The sequence below is a fragment of the Capra hircus genome, chromosome 24, assembly GCF_001704415.2.
Source record: "Capra hircus breed San Clemente chromosome 24, ASM170441v1, whole genome shotgun sequence".
Lineage (NCBI taxonomy): Eukaryota > Metazoa > Chordata > Mammalia > Artiodactyla > Bovidae > Capra > Capra hircus.
The window spans coordinates 58,458,049-58,483,766 of NC_030831.1; the positions used below are offsets into that span (position 1 = coordinate 58,458,049).

General features: G+C 49.7%; 1 protein-coding gene across 1 annotated transcript; it reads right to left on the reverse strand.

Annotated features, from left to right (window-relative positions):
• On the reverse strand, positions 1,359–23,752 carry CPLX4 (complexin 4). The gene is made up of 3 exons (XM_005697285.1): positions 23,572–23,752; positions 15,322–15,409; positions 1,359–1,586 (listed from the first exon to the last, which is right to left on the reverse strand). Exons 1-3 carry the CDS (start codon positions 23,736–23,738, stop codon positions 1,359–1,361), a joined length of 483 nt encoding a protein of 160 aa, XP_005697342.1. The 5' UTR covers positions 23,739–23,752.

Consider the following 25,718-nt stretch of genomic DNA (forward strand, 5'->3'; position numbering starts at 1 on the left):
TTCATTGGAAAACCAGTATTTGGGGGTTCACTGCCAGCCCAGTGGTTAGGATTTCCTGCTTTCGCTGCTTTCGCTGCTGTGGGCTGGGGTTCCGTCCCTGGTCGGGGAAGATGCTGCAAGACATATGGCATGGCCAAAAAAAAAAAAAAAAAACACACACACACACAAAAAAAACTAGAATTTTGTTTTGAGTTTGGTTTGGTTAAACAGTTCTAAGTGCTTCAGAGGTAAATGTTCTAAATCTTCTGGGTCATTTCCTTTGAAAGAGCAAATGTTAGGCAAAAAAAAAAAAAATCCATATATACAATCATTCCTGGATGTCTGCCAGGGATTCTAGGACCACCCCCACACACACACATAGCATTCGAGGATGCTTAGGTCAGCATAGGACAGTCATCCCTCCCTATCCCTGGGTCCTGGGCCTGTGGATATGAAGGTTGACTGTAGCCTGGAGGACTGTGGCAGAGAAGGAAAGCATAGTTTGTTGGAAGCTAGTGTGAGGGAGTGGGGTGAGTATCTGAGGGACAGGAAAGAGAAAGCAGGGAAGGCGGGGAGAGGGGCCAGAGGGGAGAAGAGGATGAGAGAGACACGCACACGGGCGGACTTAACGTCTCCGTGCTGTTTGCCCCCTCACGGTCCCCGCGGTGTTACCAAGGTCAGCCAGGAGGAGCTGACGCCGAATACTGGACCGGGGCTAGCCATTCCAGTTGCTCCCCGCGGCCCCACCCCGCCTCTAAGCCGCCCCTCTCCCCAACCTCCCACCTCCACCCAAATCCATTCTTCCCACCCTCCTGGAAGGGTGATCTGTGGTGCAAACACCGGCCAGGTCTCCTCCCTCATCCCTGCCCCTCCGCTTCGTGCAAGCATCCATGAGAAGCATCAGCGACGACAGCCTGGAGACAGGTGGTGCGATCTCTGACGGCCCTTAAGCCTGCAGTCTGGGCTCCGGGGGGAACCCTGGCCCTCCACGTCTTTCTCTGAAGAGACCCGGAGGCCTGCTAACAGCTGGGCAGAGTCGAGGCCTTGTCCTGTCTGCAGAAAGTCGGAGATGAGATGCCATTTGCTTTGGTATCTTCCTGGCCGTCCTGCAGACCTTTAAGCAGACGTATGTTCTGCCTCATTCACAGCTGAAAAGCTCAGGCTTCATCACGTTTACAACTAAAAGGACAGTGTGGTTCCTGCTGCCAGGGGCGCTACCAGGAGCGTTTAGAGCAACCGAGGTGCCCTCTACGTGTTGGTTGCGAGTTTCCTCACGGTTTTCTTAACCGTTCACTACGTTAACACTGACGCTGTTGGAAGCGCCGCGCAGGGGAGCGGTCGCTTCTGCCTTGGCCGGGCCTCCCCCGCGCCCACCCGCCTCACATCACAGCACACTTCTGCTCCGCCGTCTGCTTGATTTCCGAGAAGGTGGCCTGGGCTTTCTCTTTGATGGCGTCCAAGTCCATGTTCTGAAGGTTCTGTAGGTGCCCAAGGATAGAATCCTTGTCTTCTTCCTCTTCTTGATCTTCATCGACCATTTTCCGGAGGTCTTCGGGCAAATCCACATCGTCTCCAGCCATCTGGATTTGGTTCTCATCCATCTCACTCTGTGTGGAAAAACAAACACGGAGATAGAGGAAAAACCCTTCTAAAACCAACCAACCGACCGACCCTGACCGCAGCAGGGAGCTCGAGGTCTGCTGACAAGGGATGTGGGGAACAACACACTTGGTTGTCTGGCAGCAGAACCTGGGTCTGGTACCAGCTGCGGAGGCCGGACGTCCCAGCTGAGATGCCCCATCGTCCCAGCTGAGATGCCCCCTCGTCCCAGCTGAGATGCTCCATCTCTCTGCACTTGGCTCTCAGAAGCTTCTAGCACTGTGATTCCCAAAGTATGAGGAGCTCCCTTGGAGGTCCAGGGGTTAAGAATTGGCCTGCCGATGCAGGGGACTCTGGTCTGGGAAGAGCCCCCGCGTGTGTCATGACTGCCCAGCCCTTGCTCTAGAACCCATGCTCACAACGAGACACAGCACCGCAGTGAGAAGCCTTCACACCACAAGGAAGAGGAGCCCTACTCGCCACAACTAGAGAAAACCCACATACAGATGGGGAGGCCCAGCACAGCCAAAATTAGCTAATTAATTAAAAACATGAAACAGTAATTAAAAACATCATTTGGGAATGTGTTAGAAGCACAAATTCTCAAATTACCCCAGACCTACTGGATCAGAAACTCCAGGCTGGGGTCCAGCAATCTGCATTTTCAGACCACTGTCTGTCCTGCTGGTACTCGAAAAGCTGGAGCAACTCTGCCTCAGGGCTGCTCTGCACGCTTTGTTTTCCATCAGCCCCAGACTATGACTCAGTGGCCCAAGCTGAGCCCACTCTGGGGTGTGGGGGGGTTATTGGGATCACAGGGCCGGACCAGGCTCTCTCCATCCAGCCATCACTCTTCAGGGGCAACTTTCGGTTAACCATTACCCCTTCCCTCCCTTCTACCAGTACAGAAGCAGCTCAAACTCAGCCTTACATCCTCAACCCCTAGAAACAAGTCCGGCGCACACCACCTGCTTTTTGAGTGAATCATTCACACCAGGACTCCAACTCAGCACCCCCGGGCTAGCCTTGTTCGCTGCTGCTGCTGCGGCTGCTGCTGCTACTGCCTTACATTTTTTCCTATGGTCCTAGGCGTGGCTGTTCTGCAGCCTCTTAGCTCCTGCTGCCTGGTCTCCGAGTGTGTCTTTACCCTTAGGCTGCAGAGCCCTTTGTTTTGTAACAAAGAAGAATCTACAGAACATATTTCTCTGCGAAAGGCAAGGGTCCTTTCTTACATGGCTGCTCTCAGATATAATTCTCTGAGATCAGGTTGTAACATGGGGCAAACTGGGCTTTGGGGGACACATAAGATCAAACAGGGGCTTCCTCGGTGGCTCAGACGATAAAGAATCCACCTGCCAATGCAGGAGACCCAGGTTTGATCGCTGGGTCAGGAAGATGCCCTGGAGAAGGAAATGGCAACCCTCTCCAGTATTCTTGTCTGGAGAATCCCATGGACAGAGGAGCCTGGTGGGCTACAGTCCATGGGGTCACAAAGAGATGGACACGACTGAAGCAACTGACACAGAGACACACACATGGTCATGGAGCTTGGAGGCTCACCTTTCAACACAGAACTTCTAGATTACCTGCCCCACCTTCCCCAGAGTTCCCTCTCCATGTTTACTTCTGTGCTTTCTCCCCCCTCCTTTGAACGCAGACTTCTGATGCCAAGGGGAAGGAGGCCTTTGTGGGGCGCATCCCTCGCCCTGACTCTCCCTGGACAGCCTGGGAGGACGGCTCTCAGTGTCGCCTTCCCAGGTGACAGAAGCTCCCAAGCACTTGGCCAGGCCTTGGCCCCTCAAGGTGCTTAACAGATCAATTACTTCCTCGTCAAACTAGTGTGGGGATTAATTAGTTAGTTAATCCCCAAGGGCTCCCGGCCAAGCCTCTGTTTCTATTTATTTTGTATTCACCTGCCCTCGAGGGTGCCTCCCTTATGGATGGTCCTTTGGGCATTTTTTCAGGAAGGTGGGGAAAAACAGGGGGCAGCCTGAATTCTCAGCTCACCTAAATGCCATGCTGGGCCTCTGCCCACTTGAAATAAAACGTATAGAATCTGTAAAGGCATTCCTGGGAATTCCAGCATCCACACCCCTCCAGGTGGTAAGAAGGTCTCTGCGCTTGTCACCAGGTTGGAACCTGGACAGGCTGGGGGAACAGGCAGCTGGAGGGACCAGGGGGCCAGGAGGGAGCTCCCCAGCCCCTGTTCTCCAGGCTGCTCAGAGTGAAGCTTCTGCAGCTGCAGACCTACTCGGGTTTGTTTTCACCTCCTTCCCCGGTCCCTTATGGCTCAGCTGGTAAAGAATCCGCCTGCAATGAGGGAGGCCTGGGTTCCATCCCTGGGTTGGGACGATCCCCTGGAGAAGGGAAAGGCTACCTACTCCAGTCTTCTGGGCTGGAGAATTCCATGGACTGTATAGTCCATGGGGTCGGAAAGAGTCGGACACGACTGAGTGACTTTCACTTTCGCTTCCCCTGACCCAGGGAAGGAAGAGCCGTGAGGGTCCACTGTGCCCCCCGACTCACAGAGGGGATCTGGGTGGCCACAACGTCTACCCTAGCAGTTCTCAAAGTGGGCTCCGAAGGCCCGCCGCAGAGGCATCCCCCGGAACCTTGTTAGAGACGAGGGTTCTTGGCCCTCTCCCTGACCTGCTGATTCAGAAGCCGTGGGGCTGGGCTGAGCCGTCTGTGGTTTAGCCAGCCCTCCTGATGATTCTGCTGCTTATCAAAGTTTAAGAAGCCCCACCCCACCTCTCTTGAAGACAGGGGTCTGTAACTCATTGGTCTCTAAGTCTCAGAACCCAACGAGTGTCTGGCATGCCGTCACAGACAAGACTCCAGGAGCCTGTTGTCAGGGACGACGCTTGAAAGTGCAGGCCCTCTTGACTGTAAACAAATTCTCATTTCATAGCTCCTGGCGTGTTTACCTTCCCACTCCCATGGGGGCTGCCTAGAGGTCAAGGGTTGGCTTGAAGATCAGACACCTGAGCGTGAAGGTTACCTCCACCATGTACAGGCTGTGTGACTTTGGGCACCTAACATCCCCTCTCTGAACTTATTTCCTTATTTATAACTTGGGTTTATGTTATTTGCCTCCTTGTTAGCACAGATGGTAAAGAATCTGCCTGCAGTGCAGGAGACCAGGGTTCTATCCCTGGGTCGGGAAAATGCCCTGGAGAAGAGAATGGCAACCCAGCTCCACTATTCTTGCCTGGAGGATCCCATGGATGGGGGAGCCAGGCGGGCTACAATCCACTGGGTCGAAAAGAGCCTCTCACGACCGGGTGATGAACCTACATAACTTTCATAATTCTATAGAAGGTTAATTAAATGATGACTGAATAATTTGGAATGTATTAAGCAATTAAAGACGGCTATTCCTAAGTGTAATGACCCTCAGAGGTAAAGCCGGGGGCGGGGGAGCGGAATTTCCCTGAAAGGCCTTGGCCCTGCACACGGTGCTCATGCCATCAGAAGGAGGCCTCACTCTCCCGTCCCCTCACCTCTGGCCTAGGAGTGCCCCTACCTACCTTCACTCCAGAGCCTCGGCTTTCCTAGCAAACTGGGCCTGTTCATTTCCCTTTCAGCACTAGCCACAATTCTGGGAGAAAATGACCCAGAGCGCCCAGCTCCCCTCACCCCTTGTCAGGCCCAACCTAATGCACATCGGGCACAGAGGGTGAAGACTGACTGCACCTCTGTCTGCCCCCAACCTCTGCTCCCACCCGTCCACGGGAGCCTTGTGTATATGGTTCCCAGCCTGGGGCTTCCCAGATACTGGTAAAGAGCCCGCTTACCGACGCGAGAGACCTAAGAGACACGTTTCCATCCCTGGGTCGGGAAGATCCCCCCCAGAGGAGGAAGTGGCAACCCACTCTAGTATTCTTGCTGGGAAATCCCATGGACAGAGGAGGCTGGTGGGCTACAGTCCATGGGGTCTCGAAGAGTCAGACATGACTTAGCAACTAAACCACCACCACCACCGGTATTCTTGCTTGGAAAATTCCATGGACAGAGGAGCCTGGAGGGTTACACTGGGGCTGCAGTCCATGGAGTCGCAAGGAGTCGGACCCAACTGAGAGACTGGGCGTGCACTCAGGCACATGGGACTCATACACGACCCTGGGGTTGCCTCCCCTTGCACAGCACACTGCCCTGCTGAGAGGGACTCCTCTGCAATCCAAGCAATGGGTGTCTTGTCCTGACTTTGCTGCCTCAGGTTGGGAACGCCAGGAATATTTTGACAGAATGCATGCATCGAGGAAAGGCGTCCATGCTTCACCACACGCCATGAGCCCAAGTGCAGGTACAGCTGACACGAACCAGCCCCAGGGAAGGAGCGGAAGTCTGATGCTGAGAACCCCTGACAGGTGGATGAGCGAGCGAATGAATGAGAAGGTAGGTGCCAAGTGAGCTAGCATATACAGAGGAACGCACAGGCTACCTGCATTCCTCAGGGTCCTGTTTCAGAAGTCTTCTCCTTTCTAGAAATCTCATCAATATGGGATATTGTTTAATGCAGTTAAGAACTAATTATTTTTAGGCTGGCTGACCAGAATCAGTCGTAATCTCTCGCCTTTTAACCAGATTTATAATCTTAATTGCCAGGGCTGAATGCCCCATTATTTAAATAGCACCGCCTCCTGCCCTGTTACTCCTCTGACTGGTTCTGACCTTTCGCTGAAGGGTAAGCATGATCCTGGATTCAGACTGCCTTCTTCCTCATCTTGGTGAATTGGTCCTCATCTGGTATCAAAAGGGAAATACGGTGATCAACTATTTCACATGGTTATATCGCCAGAAAGTTGAGTGTTCCCACTTAGAGTCCAGCCAGTCAAGCTTGATATGCAGACACACACCAGATATAGATATGAGTGTGAGCAAACTCCAGGAGCTGGTGAAGGACAGGGAAGCCTGGCGTGCTGCAGTCTACGGGGTCGTGAAGAGTCGGACATGGCTGAGCAATCCAACAACAGCATCAACAACAAGATCTGATTTTGGACTTTGCAGGTGGCTCAGTGGTAAAGAATCTACCTGCCAAGCAACAGGCAACAGCTTTGATCCCTGGGCCGAGACGATCCCTTGGAGGAGGAAATGGCAACACACTCCAGTATTCTTGCCTGGGAAAATCCCACGGACAGAGGAGCCTGGTGGGCTACAGCCCATGGGGTCGCAAAAGAGTTGGACATGGCTGAGCATGCACGCAGGCACAATCTGTGGCAGGGACCCAGGCAACAGAATTTTGAAAAAGCTTTCCTGGGACTTCCCTGGCAGTCCAGTGGTTAAGAGCTCACCTACCAATGCACGGAGTGCCAGTTCGACCCCTGGTTGGGGAATTAAGATTCTCCATGCCTCACCACCAAAACAGAAAACAGAAACAATATTGTAACAAATTCAATAAAGACTTTAAAAGATGGTCCAACTGAAAAAAAAAAAAAGTGTGTCTTTTTAAAACTTTTTAACAATTAGAAGCTTCCTGGGTGATTCTAACGCGTGAGAGGTGTTGAGACCCTGTCAGGGCTTGCTAGCATCAGCTTCTGCTACGCCACGGTCTTTCCCTCTTTAGCTCCTGAAGGCGCCCTCAGCACTCGAGAGCGAGGCAGAGGCTGTGACCCTGAAAAGATCCGCTAGTTTCCGACACGGACTGAGCGAGTGCGCACAGGGGCTTCGCGAGGTGCGAGACTGCCCCCACTGTGTGCATCTCACACTGCTCTCCTGCGTGCGGACTTTCCAAGGGGACTTGAGCCACTCCTAGAGGTCACTTGTTCAAGCCTCTCCTCTACAGATGCGGAAACCGAGGTCCTGGGAGGTGAAGAGGCTTGCGCGATGTCCTTCTGCTTGTTAGGGAAGGAGAGCTCAGCCCTGCTGCTGGGTCTGGTAGGAAAACCCGGCTGGTGAGTCAGATCGCCTTGGGGTGTTGCCATTTACCGGCTGTGTGACCTCGGGAATCCCGGCACCCTCTCTGAGCTGCTGTTCTTATACAGGCAGGGGAAATGAGGTCTCCCTCCCTTCCAGGGTGGCCGTGAGGGTTATGTGAGAAGATGGCATATCCCAGCCTGACGGCTGTTTCCCTCCTTCCCAGGTCCCCAGGGACCTTCAGCTCTTCCCAGGGCAGGAGCAGAAGCAGCAAACTGAACTGGGGCGACGGGGGAGGAGCGGGAAGGGACGGCCCCTAGCGGTACCCCGCAGGGCCTCCGAGCTGCCGCCAGAAAGAGCTGCTGGAAGCGGGCGTGTTAGTGCCTGGGACCCTGCAGGGCAACCCCAAGAGCGCCTGGTCTGAAGAAGGCAGGCAGAGAGAGGGTCACAGAATCGTCTCTGCCTTTAAGAGGGGCTTTACATCTCAGCTCTAAGGGCGCTCTCAGTGTAGAATGTTGAAAGAAGCCCTCCTGCTAGATTTTCTTGTCTTCATCTTTGTTCAGAGCGAGCGATGCCCTTAATACTGCAGACAAACACCAGGTGTAACTAAAGCGCCGGCTCAGCGGGGGCCCGACATTATTTTTCAATGACTAACCTAGATTGACAATTCTGTTAATAGGATTAGGGCTCATTGTGGAGCTGTTTTCTCTTATTAATTTGGCTTGACTTACATATACATTTTGAATTGGCTAGGAAAGGGGGGGCGCCTTTGTTTTTAGGAAAGAACGAACCTCGTGGCTTTATTTATAAGTATTTGCTTGAGAGAATATGACATCCTAACTATGAGCTAAAGTAATCTTTGTATTTGATAAGGAATCATAGTGTCGAATCCAGACTTGTTCTTTTCATGAAAACTGACTGTAATTTAACTCTTGTGGCAGATGGATTCCTTCTGCTGATTTTGATACTTTGTTCTTTGGGTGTGCTTTTAGTTTTTTGTCCTGCCTAACATTGAACATTCAGCAAGAATTTTTTGTGTGGGGGTGTTTATGTGTGTGTCGATGTATATCTGTGTGATAGGTGCGTGTGTGTGTGCATGTGTGTGCAGTAGGTGCGTGTGTGTGTGTGTGTCTCTGTGTGTAGTATGTGCACGTGTGTAGTATGTGCATGTATGTGTGTGCATGTGTGTATCTCTGTGTGTGTGCATGTGTGTGTGTGTGTGCATGTGTGTGTCTATGTGCAGCCTCTCCATGTCAGACACCATGCAAGGCCCCGATGAAAAAGACAGAAACCTCAGCCGCTTTGTTAAGAAGCACACAGTCCAGCAGCTGAGAGGGTTCAGAGTGGAACGATGGCATGGGAGACATGCACTCAGGCGCTATGGGAGCACAGGGGAGCAGGAGAGGGGGGAGGTCATGGAAGGTTCTGGAAGAAGCAGCTCGAGAGCAACGTCTTCCAGGAAGGAAAGGGGTCACTGGGAGCAGGGTGTAGGGGATGTGAGGTGGGAGGAGGAGCTAGTCCAGGTGAGGGGCCCCAAGAGGTGAGGCTGGGCAGCTGGGAGCCACCTCAAGATGTGCAGGCCAGGAGGCTGGAGTCTACTCTAGAAAGTCATGGTAAGCCTTTTTTTTTTTTTTTTAAAGGGGAAGAACAGAATCTGTTTGCATCTTGGAAACCTCACTCTGCAATTTTGAGGTAAGCAAGACACAATCAAAAATTACTTAAGAGATATTGTAAATGGCAACCCACTCTAGTGTTCTTGCCTAGAGAATCCCATGGACAGAGGAGCCTGGCGGGCTACAGTCCATGGGGTCTCAAAGAGTTGGACATGACTGAAGAGACTTAATGCACACACAAGAGGTATTGTAGTCAAGTTGCTGAGAAGTACTGAGCCCTGCACTTGGGGAGGAGTTGAGAATGACTAGGAGGTGGAATGCGGAGAAGGCAATGGCACCCCACTCCAGTACTCTTGCCTGGAAAATCCCATGGAAGGAGGAGCCCAGTGGGCTGCAGTCCATGGGGTCACACAGAGTTGGACATGACCGAAACGACTTAGCAGCAGCAGCAGCAGCAGGAGGTGGAATGACTGTCCCTGTGCGGGGCTGGAGGAGGAGGGACCAGGCAAGAGTGAGCCTGGGGGTGGCGTGGGTTGGGGGCCCCGGTGGAGGTGGAGCCTGCAGGAGCAGCGCTGGGAGGGGCCAGTGTCTTTCTGGGTCTGAGCTGGAGGTGCCCGAGGAGAAGTGGACACGATGGTGACCTTTAGGAAGAAGGTGTAGGAAGGAGGTAGAGGCTGGAGGGTCAGCAGCACACATCTAGGTAGCAGCTGAAGGCCACGGGAGATGCCGCCTTTCGGGGAGAGCGTGACAGTGTGAAGGACAAAGAGAAGATGGAGGGAGCACCCAGGGATATTCAGAAACCTGGGGGCAGAGCGGGGAGGTAACCCTGGAAAGAGAGGAGAGACAGGTCACGGAGCAGAATAAGGAGGGTGGTGCTGAGAGGCTGTGAGAGAGAGGGCTTCAGGGAGGAAGCGCTGAGCGAGACGGGGCGCGGAAGGCTCTGCTCGGGGAAGGACCATTCCAGGAAGAGGGCCCGGAGGAAACAGCAGGACCGTCTACTGCAGCGAGACCGACCTTCCAGAGCATCTTCAGGAGGAAGGCTTCGGCAGAGCAGCGGGAGCCGCTCATTTAGGAAGATGCCCAGAAGGCCACGTTCACTCAAAGTGCTGTTTGCTTTAGTTGGAGAGACTTGACCTCCTTTACAATGGAGAGGCCAGTGGGGAGAAAGCACTGAAGACCCAGGACAGGACGCTGGGTGGAACGGGACCCAAGTCTAACATGAGGTTGTGGGTCACTTCAGGCCGCTGAAGTCCCCTAACGACCTAGCATTTGCAAAGCAGAGGAAACCGCGGTAGGCGTGGACATGAACGTCCTGTGATGACCTGGAGTGGGGGGATGAGCGGGGGGTGGGGGGGGTGGGGCGGCTTCCAAGGGTGGGGACACGGCGAATATACTCTTCTACATACACGTTCGGTTACTGCGACTTGAGGACTGCACTCATTTGACTCCTGCAATGACTGCGATAGACGGGGGTCATCAGAAGACGAGGTACGACCAACGAGGCCGTGCTGACGGCGAGCAGAAAACCCGGAGGGGAGGCGTGTGTGGTTTGGCGGGCGTCAGGGCTCCACCACTCCGCTCAGAGACCGAACTTCCCTTCCCCTGGTCGGCCGTCGACTTGAACTCTTTTTCACAGCAAACACCGGCCAAATGATTTCTTTCGAAAATACAGTTCTAATTCCAGAATGTGACGGAGTTATCCTCATCAGACCCGACAGCTCCTGGGAAGACATTTCCCTCAAATCTGCTCTCGTTGGGCCTGGGCAAGGGTTCGGGCCCAGGACTGCCTTCTGCTGGTTATGTAACCTCTGGGAGTGACCCCGGGGAACCGTGAATGAGGCCCCCAGGGGTCCCCCCTCGTTAGCGGGGAGAACCCGGTGAGCCCATCCAACCCCCTGCGGGCTGTTAATACTGTTAGTCCGGCTGTTTACCCAACAGCGATTTTATGAGACTGCCCGGGACTGAGGATTCTGCAAACCCTGAGGGGAGGGAAGGTTGTGCTCAGGAGCTGGGTAAGGCCCTGGTGAGCCACGCTCTCTGCCCAGCACTGTTTAGATGTGTTAGGCCGCTGTGTTCCGGTCTCAAGTTCTCATTAGTGCAGTAATCAGGATGGCAAGCCCTGTGAAGGGCTGCGGGCAACGACTCGAGAACCTGTTGTTCTGTCCCGCGCTGGCCCAGGCCTCCCTTAGCCGGTCTGGGCTGCTGTGAGGGCCCAGTCCTGACACGCCGGCCCCTCATCCCTTCTGCTCCGGTTCACCATACACAGCACCACGGCCTTGGCCTTTCCCCACTGCAGCGACGCCCACGGGCACTGCCTGGCTTTCCAGGGCTCCTTGTGGGGACGTCTAGGAGAGGAAAACCCACCACCTATATTCCCGTGGTGCTTCTCAGAAGGTTCTTTCTAAAGGGTCCACTTTGCAGATCCTTCTGGATAATCAAAGGAAGCCCTGTGAGCTAACCGATGGATGGCTCCATACCAGCCTGCGGCCCCATCAAGACTTTCAAGGCCTGGGAAATGACTCTCCCCCATGGCCATCGTTTCCTCAAAGTCGTCTCCTCTCGCAGCTGAAAGTTCCAGTTCCTTCAATCCTTCCTCGATGACAGCCAGGCGTTTCAAGATTTCTCGGGCAGCATCCCGGTGGCTGCGGAGACAGCGGCGCGGCTCCCTGCCGTGCCCACCCACGGCCCTCGAGGGTGCGGCCCCTTCCTGCCTCCCTGCTGCTGCCCCAGCAGGGCCCAGTGGCCTCCCTAGGCCTGCCAGCACAGCGGCCTCCCCAGGCCTGCCAGCACAGCGGCCGCTGCAGAGCGACATGCGCTGTATGATCCTTAATGTCAACAGAGTGCGCTGCAAAACACAAGTCCCCCTCTGGAAGTCGCTCCTGGCCACCCGCACTGACCCTCCTAGAGCGTGCAGTCCCCCGGGAAGAACTGAGACCCTCTGAGGGGCTGTTCTGCTGGGGAGGCCTGGGGGCATCGCCCCGAGGCTGCAGCTGGGGACCCAGGGAGGCCGGAAGGAGCTGGGTTCCTGCCCCTGCGTGGGCGGCAGGAGCCTGTGACGGCCTCTCAAGGCGGAGGGGGCTCGGAGGGGGCGCGGCGGGATGCCCTCCAAGCCCAAGGCCTGCGCCGAGGCAGGGGTGTCGCTCGCGGCTGGGGTGACCTGAACTGAACAGAATGAGACCTGGCTGATCTTTGATGGCGTTCTTCCTATTCATTACTGTTTCCAAAATGTATTTATTTTGTTTGTTTATTTGGGGCTGTGTTAGGTCTTCGCTGCTTTGCATGGACGTTCTCTGGCTGCGGCAAGCAGGAGCGACTCTTTGCTGCCGCGGGCGGGCTTCTCCTTGCTGTGCCTCCTCTTGTTGAGCCAACAGCATGTGGGATCTCCCCCGACCGGGGATCGAACCTGGGTCCTGTGCGCCGGCAGGCAGATTCTTAGCCACTGCCCCACCAGGGAAGTCCTCATTACCATTTTTAAGAACAGAGCACCTGGGGTTAGATGGAATTTCCAGGTGCTGACAAAAAAAGCAGGCCGTTGTATTATTGGGGTTTTTCACGCCTTAGGCAAATTCTTGAAGCATCAGGTTAGAATCCATTTTGACACCATCCAGCCATGGGCTTCCCTAGTAGCTCGGAAGGAAAGCATCTGCCTGCAATGCAGGAGACCCGGGTTCGATCCCTGGGTCGGGAAGATCCCCTGGAGAAGGAAATGGCAACGCACTCCAGTGCCTGGAGAATCATGGACAGAGGAGCCTGGCGGGCTATAGTCGGACATGACTGAGCGACGAACACACACACGAAGCCGTGACACACGGGCGCCCTTAGGGAGACCCCTCCTCCCCCCGCCGAAAGCTCCAGGGTGCAGGATGACGTGGGGAGCGCTCTCAGGCGGCGCTACCGCTGTTTACTCGGGTTGTATGTGTCTGTGCTCACGGTCTGCTGTCAAGCCATCAGCTGCGGGGAAAGCGATGGGCCCGGGTCTCTGGAGGACAGATTCTGAGATGCTTCACTAAAATAGGAGCAGGGTATGTTTTCCTGGAAGGGGCAGGGAAGTTTTAAACCCTGTGGAATTACAAACAGCTCTAAAACTTTCAGAATGCCTCAAATGTGAAGAGTGGAAAAAGCAGAGACCTTGGGGCCAGGCGGAGCTGTGTTCAAATCCCTTTGTGGGTAGGATGCTCTTTTTCAGGGCTGAGAGGCCCGAGGCCCGATCCTGGTTCTGTCACTGCACAGCTGTGGGGTTTTGCGAAGCCCCTGAGCCCCCACCTCACCCCCACCTTGGCTGCAGGCTTCTCATGTCTGAAGTGAGGCCATGGCTTGGATTCTTGGACAAGCTCGAAGGTCTCTTTCCGGGTCTATGGAAAAGTCGGCGGGGGTCTCATATGTGCTGTGCATTTGAAGCAGCTATAGAAAAATGGGTTCATGGGCATTAGTAACCCATGCAACTAAGTTATTGGGCTCCGCTGTTCATAGTGTATCGACTGCTTGTGGTCCTGCCTCCTCTTAGTGGCTTTGGGGAGCAGTAGTTAGATGTGGTGCTAGTGTTAATGAACCTGTTTGCCAGTGGAGAAGACATAAGCTTCGTGGGTTCAATGCCTGGGTCAGGAAGCCAGAGGACATGGCAACCCACTCCAGTACTCTTGCCTGGAGAATCTCATGGATGGAGGAGCCTGGAGGGCTACAGTCCATGGGGTGGCAAAGAGCTGGACACAACTCAGGCAGGGAGCGTATGGTGAATAGAGTCACTGTCACTCCAGGGTGGATATGAATCTATATATTACATGGCTCTAATTCTCCCCTCTTTCCATAGTTTCTGTTGAAAAGGCTCTTGTGCCAAAGAAACAAGCTAAGCTTAGAGATTTGGAAATTATTTATGTTTTTCTCTGAAGAGCATTAAACCCATTTTGCAAAGGAGGTTGTCCACCCCTGAGGATCTGGGTGAGCAAGACCACCAGCTCACCATTAAAAAAACAATCAAAGGGCAGATATTTTCAGTTTAAGTAAAAGAAAGTGAAGTTGCTCAGTCGTGACTCTTTGTGACCCCATGGACTGTAGCCCTCCAGGCCCCTCCATCCATGGGATCAAAATTGGGTCTCCTGCACTGCAGGCAGGCTCTTTACTGTCTGAGCCCCCAGGAAGCCCTACTATTTTCGGTTTAGAGACCTGCAGTTCTTGCGTTGTTGACTCACTTCAGGATGCCCCCTTGTTATTATCAAGAAATAAGACTTCTGTGCGTAGAGATGATAACAGCAGTAAGAGCGGTCACCCACGGAGCTCTTTCCACTAGTCAGGCACTTGATTGATCTTATGATTTCAGATGACGACCTCGGGAAGTCCGTGTTGCTGCCCCCATGTTACAGGTGAGGAAAAGGAGGCTGAGCTGTATTAAGAAGCCATCTGACATTGCTGATGTCAGAGCCAGGATTCGAACTCAGTTCTCCTCACATTCTCACCAAACCACAGCACAGTTGCAAAAATAGATCCTCAATAACAACAAATATATATGTATGTATCCTTAAAATACCCCATCTTTCTGGAAGACACACAACCAGCTGATGGTGTGTATGTGTGTGTCTGTGTGCGTGTCCCTTAGCAGGAGGGTAGTCACTCTCTTTCTGTCTCCATTTCCTCTAAGAACACACCTTATAAGACTGTGGTGAGGACTGAGTGAATTTATCTATGCAAAGAACTTAGGAGCAGTGCCTGGCACTTAGAAAGAGCTCAGTAAATGTCGGCTGTGATGACGGTTATTCTAATTGAGCACATACAGATATTCTATAGTCCCTAAATACAGTTACATGAACAGGTATTACTCCATTTTGTTGAGAGGAAATGGAAGTTCATAGAGGTTAAGTGCCTGGAATCTAGTTTTTATGAACTAATTAAATGCTCTTCTCACTATATCAAATACCTCAATTATGATTAAGTGAAAGTCACTCAGTCGTGTCCGACTCTATGTGACCCCATGGACTATACAGTCCATGGAATTCTCCAGGCCAGAATACTGGAGTGGGCAGCCTTTCCCTTCTTCGGGGGATCTTCCCAACCCAGGGATTGAACCCAGGTCTCCCACATTGCAGGCAGATGCTTTACCATCTGAGCCACCAGGGAAGCCCCAGTTATGATTAAGACATTTAAATATATTTATGTACGTATTTATATGTTTATGTTACACATACACACACACAGACTTCTGAGTGTGACCCTTGCTGATAATCCAACACTCTGCATTTCTTATGTAAAAATGACTGCATGTTTGTTGTGTTAAGAGTCTCACCTTTGGGAGTCTGTACTTTTCTCTGAGGTGAACTCTGAGGCACGCTCTCTCTGCCTTTTTTTGTGTAAACGCAGCATCTCTTTCCATCCTGAAAGTGAAAGAACGCAATAAAGGATCAGAGGACATGAGACCACTGGCTACTCCAGCCCTGCTCAGAGGAGCCAGACACTGGGCCTCACCCTCTGAGTTCCCACTGATCAAGGCTGAGTACAGACCTGAATTCCCAGACACGTCGGTTCTGCGAACCTCTCTCTGACCTCTCTCTGATGCAGCTCAGGAGAGGCAGGGGACCATCCCTGGTGCAGAGCTGACCTCACCGTGCTCCTCTCACCCCACCTGGGAGCTCAGGCTTCAGAGTCACCGGGAGCACTTCCCAACGGGCAGCTTCCCAGCCCGTCCGCATCATGGAGAGAAGCTACGTTTTCAAAATCCTTTTGTTTCTTATTTTATTATATTTTTTAGGGGCTAACACATTTAGTGCTTCTGAAATGCTAGGTGTATAAGCTGATAACAGAGGATGTTGAGAATTACTTTGGGGATGTAAGTTTTATTTATTTCTAGAATTTAAAACATTGAAATATAGTTGCTGTACAATACTTCTGTCACAGATATACAATATAGCAATTTATGACTTTTATTTTATTTTAAAAAGTTTTTTGAGCTGTGTCACTCAGCATAGGAAATCTTAGTTCCCCAACCAGGGCTTGAACCTGGGCCCCTTGCAGGGGAAGTTCAGAGTCCTAAGTGCTGGACTGCCAGGGAATTCTTCCTCCCTCTTTTTTCCCCACAATTTTTAAAGGTTATCTTCCATTTATAATGATCATAATTAACATATTGGCTGTGTTCCCTATTTTGTACAATGTATCCTTCTAGCTTATTTTATACATAATAATTTGTACTTGGCACATAAGTTTTCAATTCTACAGAACACTTATTTTTATGGAACAAAAATCTTTGGAGCAAACCCTTAGCATCTCCTTCCATTTCCTTTCCTGACGTCCTTTTAGAAACCCTTACGTGGACTTTCCACATATCTATTTAAGGCCAGGTTCGGTCTCCACCCATGCTGCTTTGATTCTGCAAGATTCTCAAGGTGAAAGACGTAACTTTGTGCTTTAAAGGATGTTCTTCTCCAGATCTCTGCAGAGCTGTGTTTCTGCAAAAGTTATACTCAGTGACTGATAGAGTCTGAGATTCAGTCGTTATTCAATTCATTTAATTCCATCATTAGGGGATCAGAATTCTGAGCTACAATAATGTGGAATTAAAAAAAAAAAAAGCACTTGAAATCCTTGACAGCTGAACAGGGACATGGAAAATATAAAGGACAGGGAATCCAACTGTGAAAAGTTCTCTCTGTGACCCTGCCAGAGAGACGTGCTCTGGAAATGGCGCCTCAGTCCAGGGAGAGACATCGCTGCTCCTTCCCACTGTCAGCATCTATAAACCACGCCGTGCAGACCTCTTCCAGCGTCTCTCAGAACCACCCCTTCCATTCTGGCCATGGCAGCCTTATGAACGTCCATCACTCCATACGGTGTCGCATGCAGTGATTCTTATCTTCATACCGTATCTTATGCACTGATTTTAAAAAAGGTTTCTAGTCCCTAATTAGCCTGCATGCATGCATTGGAGAAGGACATGGCAACCCACTCCAGTATTCTTGCCTGGAGAATCCCAGGGACAGAGGAGCCTGGTGGGCTGCCGTCTATGGGGTCGCACAGAGTTGGACACAACTGAAGCGACTTAGCAGCAGCAGTCCCTAATTATCAAAAAGAGCTGGAAGTAGTGGTGTGCTGGCTAATGTATCACAACCAGCTTTCTGGGGAAAGAAGCTCTGAGGCACCCGCCAGTGGCCATGGTGTCAATACTTCCACTGAGGCGGGCTTCAAACTACTAATATCAACTTGATGTCACCGATAATGGGGAGAAACTGGGGAGAGGTGCGTGCGATTGACTTCGGTTGGTTGCTGCCGGATGCGTGGGTCGGCTCGGCACATCGCTGGCTGGAAGATCCGTTTTCCTCACGGCTGTTTACATCTGGCTCCTCTCAGCTGCGGCGGTCTTCTTTACTGCGTACCATGGAAATGGCAAACGTGCTCTGTCCATGTCTCTCTACCACTTGGGCCACTTGATTAGAGGCCGCATGGGCCATTTAAACGATCTCCCTGCTTCCATCATGGCCCTACCATTGAGAAGTGACGTTTTTAACAAATGGCCTGAGCGATTCTTACGCAAGCTAAACAGAGCTGCGGCATCCAGGACAGGGGGCCGTTTGGAGGCAGACAGGATTTGGGGATATAATATAAAGCTATATCCCTTCATTGTCAACCTGCTAAGCCCCAGTTTAGGTACAGCTGTCCCTTCCCTGGGTGAAGGGATCACTCACACAAGATTGGGTGTGGATTTTCAGAACGCTCTGCCTAATTGGACTTGTGATTTGCTGTTGGAAGTGGGCTCCCTTGTTCTTGATGATCCAGAGAGAATTAGACAGCTTTGAGGATGTCGGTGAAGCTCACTTGAATCACTTCCTCTCCTAGCTGCCCAAGGAAGCACATTGTTAGAGGCTGCTTTTAGATAAAGGCTTCCCTGGTGGTAAAGAATACACCTGCCATTGCAGGAGACGTGGGTTTGATCCCTGGGTTGAGAAGATCCCCTGGAGCAGGGAATGGCAACCCACACCTGTATTCTTGCCTGGAGAATCCCATGGACAGAGGAGCCTAGTGGGCTGCAGTCCATGGGGTCGCGAAGACTCAGATGGGACTGAGCAACTCAGTGACAACAAGAACCTTTATACACGTGGCCCTGTCCTCTAGCTGTACAGGACTGGACCAAGCTGGGTAAGTGGAATTGCTTCTCTGAGAATTTGGGTTTGGGACGGAGCAAGTCAGAGACTCGCAGTGTGGTTGGATCTGTTAACAGTGAGCTCAGAGGACATTGGCTGCCCATCCTCACCGGTGGTTCGGGTAGTAGAGGAGCAGAGGGCTGACTGCCCCAAAGGACAAAGTGGCTGCACGGAGGCGGACGGGCGGCCAGGGATCGAATGAGCGCCTGCGACTCCCAGTGACGCTGTGGTCCTGGTTTGGCCCACGAAGCCTGGGGGTGTGTCTGCAACGGGTCTGGTGAAGCATCTTTGCAAGAAGCATGTTAGTTGCTCAGTCGTTTCAGACTCTTTGTGATCCTGTGGTCTGTCCATGGGGTTTTCCAGGCAAGAGCACTGGAGTGGGTTGCCATTCCCTTCTCCAGGGGATCTTCCCTACCCAGGAATCCAACCTGAGTCTCCTGCATTGCAGGTGGATTCTTTGCCACTGAACTACATGCTATGATATGCTAAGTCGCTCAGTTGTGTCCGCCTCTTTGTGACCCCATGGACTGTAGCCCACCAGGCTCCTCTGTCCATGGGATTCTCCAGGCAAGAATGCTAGAGTGGGTAGCCATGCCCTCCTCCCTGAACTACATAATTTGCCTTAAAATGAATATCCTGTTTTCAGGTGGCTCCGTTGGTTTCTATTTCTTAACTCCAAGTTCTGGAATCATTACACAGAAGCCTGGCTGAAGGAAGGGTTGGCTCTGAAGATGTCACTTTAAACTGCTCATCAATGGGGCCTGGCTTTGGACACTCTCTGAACTCATTTCCCTCTGCAAAAGGTCAGGCCTGGAGGAGGCATAAGAGAACCCTAGGCTCAGTCTTCTCATTTAGGGAAAGAGAGCTTGCTGAAGAGCTCAGAGACCCGGGGGCATGGGCAGAAGCCGATCTCCCCCAGCATCAATACTTTACTATAAAAAGATTCACGTGTACAGAAAAGTTGAAGCAGTTTTACAGTCGACACGCATATACTCACCATTTATATTCTACTACTGGCATCTGCCTATACGTTTTCGAAAATGTCACTTACCTAGCCCTGTCTCTCCGTTTCTTTCTCCATTCATTTATCCATCATATTTTCTGATGCATTTCAAAGTTGTTGACATCAGTACTCTCTTCCCCCAAACACTTCAATGTGCATACCATAACTCCAATTACATATCTGTTTATTTGTTGTTGTTGTTCAGTAGCCAAGTCGTGTCCAACTCTTTGCAACCCCAGGGACTGTGGCATGCCAGGCTGTCCTTCACCATCTCCTGGAGTTTGCTCAAACTCATGTCCCTTGAGTTGGTGATGCCATCCAACCATCTCATCCTCTGTCATCCCCTTCTCCTTCTGCCCTCAATCTCCCAGAATCAGGATCTTTTCCAGTGAGTCAGCTCTTCACATCAGGTGGCCAAAGTACTGGGGCTCCTTTTCTTTTGAATTAAAATGTTGCATGCTATTAAATGCACAGACCTTAAATGGACTGTGATGGCTAACTTCGTGTGTCAGCTCAACTGGGACACAGGGTGTCCTGATTAAATGTCATTTCTGAGTGTGTCTGGGAGCTGTATCTAGATGAGATGCGCATTGGAGTCTGTGGGCGGTGGACGGAGTGAAACAGAAGGCCCTCCTCGGTGTGTGTGTGTGGGGTGGAGGGTGCTCGTGGAATACATGGAGGCTTTGAATCAACAAAAAGGCTCCCTGCCTGCCTGCCTGCCTGCTGAGCTGAGACAGCGATCTCCTCTTGCTCCAAGAACCCTCCAGTTCTGAGAACCACACCACCGACTTCCCTGGGTTGCAGATGGCGGATGGTGGGACTTCCCGGCTTCCACAGCCATGTGAACATTGGCTCCTTGCGGTAAATCTCACATTATCTGTGTGTACATGCATGCATTTTTTCTCTTCTCTTGCTTCTGTTTTTACTGTGTAAACCAAACCTCTGCTGCTGCTGCTAAGTTGCTTCAGTCGTGTCCAACTCTGTGCGACACCATAGACGGCAGCCCACCAGGCTCCCCCGTCCCTAGGATTCTCCAGGCAAGAACACGGGAGTGGGTTGCCATTTCCTTCTCCAATGCATGCAAGTGAAAATGAAAGTGAAGTCGCTCAGTTGTGTCCGACTCTTCGTGACCCCATGGACTGCAGCCCACCAGGCTCCGCCACCCATGGGATTTTCCAGGCAAGAGTACTGGAGTGGGGTGCCATTGCCTTCTCTCTATTGAGGTGTAAAAAACATTACTATCACCTGAGAAAATGCCCTCATCCTGCTCTCGATCGACGCCTGCTCCCAGTCCTAGAGGCCACCACTGTCTTCTTGCCACCATAGGTTGGGTTTGTCTGTTCTAGAACTTCATACGCATGTAACCACACGCTATGCCTTCTTTTGTGTATTTCTCCTTTCACTCAGCATAAAAAAACCTCTGGGGATTTATCCAGCTTGTTTTACTTATCAGGGGTTTGTTCCTTTTCATTACTGAGTGTATTCTACTGTATGAATAGATCTCATTTGTTTATTAAGCCTACTGATGAACACTTGGATTCTTTCCTAGTTTGGGCTCTTGTGAACGAAGCTACTAGGAACTTTTTTGTACGAGTCTTTTTGTGGACGGATATATTTCTCTAGTCACAGTGCATGTTTTTACCTTTGGTAATGTCTAATTCCTCATTTCAAAATTTTATGCTCACTGATTTCAGGGTCATGTTTAAGAAAGTTTGCCTACTTCCAAGATGCAAAGATTTTCAGGTTTTTTTTTTCTAGATGCTTTCTAATTTTAGTTTTTATGCTTAAGTCTGTGATGCACATCAAAGTTCAAGTTACAAGTGATGCCCTGTCAGTGGCTGAATCATAACTAAGGGGACATTTTCATATAATGGAGAGAAATGGAGGAATGAACAGGTTGTTTTATTTAGAACTTTCCAAATATTCTATTTAGGTATAGACCTCTTTCAGTACTAATGTTACCAATATGGCGGGAGGTGGGGAGAGGGTGGAATCTGAACGTGGAAATAAAGTAAAGATGAATGTGCCATGGAGTGCATTGCTGAGTAGTATTTGATTTATCATTAGTGAAGTCAATCCCACAACTTTTCTAAAATGATGAGGACAAGTTTAGGAGGCTTTTATTTGCTAATGTGCATCCTAATTATTATATATATTATGACGTGTAGCTGTCTCTAGGTGTAACTTGTGTGCACCATTTTTGATGCCTACTAATTTTTTCATTGTGATAGTTGCTCCAATTTATACATTTCAAAATTTTTTCTATTGAAGTACAATTGATTTACAATGTGTTAGTTTTGGGTGCACAGCAAAGTGATTCTGCTTTATATATACGTGTGTGTGTGTGATCAGTTGTGCCTGACCCTTTTGTGACCCCATGAATGATAGCCAACCAGGCTCCTCTGTCCATGGAATTTTCCAGGCAAGAATACTGGAGTGGGTTGCCATTTCCTCCTCTAGGGGATCTTTCCAAGCCAGGGATCGAACCCAACTCTCTTGGGTTTCCTCCACTGGCAGATGGATTCTTTACCACTGTGCCATCTGGGGAGCCCTTTATATATATATATATATGTATATATATATATATATATTCTTTTTCAGAGTCTTTCCCCTTATAGGTTATTACAAAATACGGAGCATAGCTCCCTGATGTCTGCCTCTTTACATTGTATTCTAGGCGATGAAGCTCTTGGAAACTCAAGCAGTGGACCGGAAGTCCTGCCTCTTGCCGCGCAAGCAGGTTAGCCTCACTGTCCTGCTACTATTGCTTTAACTGGGTGATCAAACAAATGTCTGACACACACATACACACACAGAGAGCTGAGTAGTTGGTGTATAACTGACTGATGATACCATTTGACTATTTTGGTTTCTGATCTGTCCAGATATAAAATTAAGTGAAACTATGACATTAGTTAGCCAATCAGATGTCATATCTGCGACCAGATTCATTACTGGGACACATTGAGTGCTATTTTAATACCAGGTGTGTAGTCTATATTTCTGGCCACTCTCTTTTCATTGGCCCCTTGAGCTGAGCACACCTGATGCTACTTTCCTGCTGCTGCTCCTTCTCACGCGCCATGGGCAGCTCTGGCCAGGATCCAGGGAACGCTGCCTTCTTTGCAGATTAGTTTAGCACCCACATTGTTTTTGCAGTTGCATTAAAAATAAAAGACCTTAAGTTTACTGCAAATCCAAGCACAATACACTCTAGGTAGTTTTATAAGCCACAATTCCTTTCAGGAAAAAATACAATAGACAAGGTTCCCACTAAATGGAAGATTTAAGCCTCCTTAGTTTCCTCCAGGTCATCAACCCTTTCTCCTTTAATCATTTTAGCAATAAGACCTAGGCAATTATCATGTAATTATTAGCAAAACAGCCACGGTGGCCAAAAAAAAAAAAAAAAAACTTTTGTAACATATGGTGAACTTTTAACGTCAAGACTGATGCTTCACTACTGTTTGATTTGATTATTAAAACTCTTAAATTCCACTTTAAACTTTAGAAGATTAAATATAGACTACACTTATTTAAAGATCAGTCTTCAGTAGTTAAAAATTGGTACTATTCACATTCCATGATACCCAACTGAAATGTTACTATTTGTTTTATTACATTTTATATAGCCAGAACAATGTCCTGATTTTTTGGAGGTATATAGGCAAAGGATCCAGGGGTAAAGTATCAGGTTGTCTGTAATTTACTTTAAAATGGTTCTCTGTACCTATTTGTCTATCAATCAAGCATCTATCCTCCAACTATCTAATCATCGGTAAGCAAACATGACAAAACGTCGTCAGCTTTATGCCAGACATATCCGGCCATCCATTACCCTGTTCTACTCGTCTGAATCTTTTAAAGTTTTCATAATAGGCAGTCCACGTATCTATTCAGAATCTTTCGAGAAGCCAAGTCTTATGACATAATTGTCATGTTGTATTTTCCAGGCTTTTTTTTTTCCTGCACAAGTAAGTTCAAGAATATTGTACTCTGTGCTCTTTTAGGCCCCTTCCAGGTGCAAAGTCTCAATTCCTACAGTTTGAAAGCTTTCTACACTCACCTAAGAGGGTGAATTTCCAGATGACTGTAAAAATATTCAGGTGCCCCATTTTACATTTGAACTGAGGTCAGTTAAGATGTGCCTGGATCGGAAAGTTTCAGCGGCTTTTAAGGATGACATGCAGATTTGTTTATAGCGTTTTTCATTTCCATTCACACAAGACAGAGTGGCTGCTGATGCTAGGGCTGGTTCACTTTTTAGCAGAACAGACTTCCCTGAGTTTAGAGGCGGCGGCACAGGAACGGCCCCTGAAGGGCGGAGGGGGAGAGTGGGGCGCAGGACAGCACGGGGAGCTGCCTTCTGCTCCAACAGGGAGCCCGAGCTGCGCGTACTCACTTTTCCTCGATGATCTGCTTCTGGTACTCCTCATACTCCTCTCGGCTCATCCCTTGAGCGGCTGCGGGGTCAGATGCTCCTCCTTCTTCTTTTTTTTCTTCAGACCCGCCACCGAGTCCTAAATTCTTCACCTGGTTACTTATCATAGTTTTCATAAGGAAAGCCATTGTGTCTGCCCCCAGAGAAAGCAAGCCGAGAAAACTCAAAAGAAAACAAGCAAATCACAAAATCCCCAAGTATTTTCAGTGATAGCAACACGTTGAAAAGCAAAGGACTCCGTGCAGCCTCATCTATTCAAGGGCATAATGATAGCGAGAAGTGGTTCGTGGGCTCTAAGCTGGATTAAAGAGGTGAACTCCTTAGCAGAGAGGCAGATGGCTCCGATTACCGAGGCATGCAATCAGATGCAACCAACTACTTTCTGAATTATTACACTAAGCTAATTTCAGAGGCGGAAAAAGGAATCCTTCACATTATCCATCCCTCTCCCATTTCTAAGGTTTAAATTATAAGCGCAGCAGGGCTTCATCAAGGGTTGTTTCGATTAAATGAATTGGAGGTGACTGATTATATGACTGCGGTGGCAGTTCCAAATTCCAGCCCATGAGGACAACATCCTGTTGAGAACTGAGTCCAGTGAGATGCAAAACCTAAAGCGCTTTATTTAGCAAAAATAATCCTTTGATCCATCATTTTATCTCACTGGACTCTCAGGACTATGTAAGGATTTGTTTTGGTTTGCTTGAATCCTATGCTGTTTCAGTGGTTACTGGGTCCTGGACATAAATACCCAACTAGGGCAAGTGTGAAGGGCAAGCCAGAGGGTCCTTCACTTGCATCTGGAAGATTAGCCTAGCTTGTTCCTGCACTGAGAGCTTACACTTCTGCATGGAAACGTGCTGGACGCTTGCAAAGCTCTGACCCAGAAGGTAAGAGCATGGGTGAGTCAGCTCATCGGTGGGTATTGGGTATTTCCCTCTTCCCTGGTAGCTCACATGGTAAAGAATCTGCCTGCATTGCAGGACACCCGGGTTCCTTCTCTGGGTCAGGAAGATCGCCTGGAGAAGGGAGTGGCTACCCACTCCAGTATTCTTGCCTGAATCCCATGGGCAGAGGAAGCCGGTGGGCTGCAGTCCATGGGGTTGCAGAGTCGGATACCACTGAGTGACTATCACTTCCACACTTTTCCTCTTACACGCAGTCACTTGCTGGGTGCTCTGCTTAAACTCGCTGGTGTACTCGGAGAAAACTTGACAGTGTTTGGTAATAGCAGATTCTCAACGGCTGTGGTTTCCTCCAGGTCAAGGGAGGAATTTGAGCATGGCTAAGACTTTAATCTACCTTAGCATCTTTCTAATTAAAGCACTCCAAGAGCCGGTGGGGAGGAGGGGAGAGATACAGCCTATTTGTAAGCTATGCTTATTGTTCTATCCATAGGCATGAGCCCTTTCAGGAAATAGATGACTCTCCCTCAGATTGTACAAAACCATATACACCGGATCTTTGCCTAAAATGCTTGTTTTATGTATTTTAAGATCTGTTTTTCACTTTACTAACCTAAAATGTTGCTAAAATGGTCTCAGGTTTTTTTTTTTTGGTCTCAGTTTTAAAAATTAACAAACATTAAGGGTGAAATAAGAAACTTTTCTTGGTGTTCTTCAATTGAGAATGGACTTTCACACTTAATTCCACTTGCACTTTTAAGATGTGTTGCCTGGGACTTAATACATTCAAGCCATGACCCCTAAATTATTATTTATAATAAACTGCTTTTCATCTCCATTGAGGAGACTTACTAGTAAGGTATTACAAAACTTTATATAAAGGAAAAGCCATAGTCTGTGTTTGTCTGTTGTCTCTCCTTACAGGCGTTTTATGATGTTAAAAGACACTTTTTATTTCCGAAAGAAAAGGATAATCTTTAAAAGCAAAACAATAAAGATAAAAATCTATGTTATTCTGTTAAATTATTAGATTTATTATAAAACGATTACAATTGCATTTTACTAGGAATTAGGAAATCTGAACAGTGAGGGTCTCAGTTCTGAACTCCAAAGCCAGTCTGTGAAGCCACTTCACCCTGAGCAGTCCTTTGTGTGTGTGTGTGATGGGGGGTAGGGGGTGGAGGGAGGTGCTGGGCATCACAG

What these genes read in the sequence shown, in the direction of transcription:
- CPLX4 (XM_005697285.1), bottom strand. Translation starts at nt 23,738, where the DNA reads ATGGCTTTCCTTATGAAAACTATGATAAGTAACCAGGTGAAGAATTTA. An exon ending in AAGCAGATCATCGAGGAAAA is followed by an intron (nt 15,410 to 23,571) that starts GTGAGTACGCGC and finishes TTTCACTTTCAG; the next exon opens with GATGGAAAGAGATGCTGCGT. An exon ending in AAAAGTACAGACTCCCAAAG is followed by an intron (nt 1,587 to 15,321) that starts GTGAGACTCTTA and finishes TTTTCCACACAG; the next exon opens with AGTGAGATGGATGAGAACCA.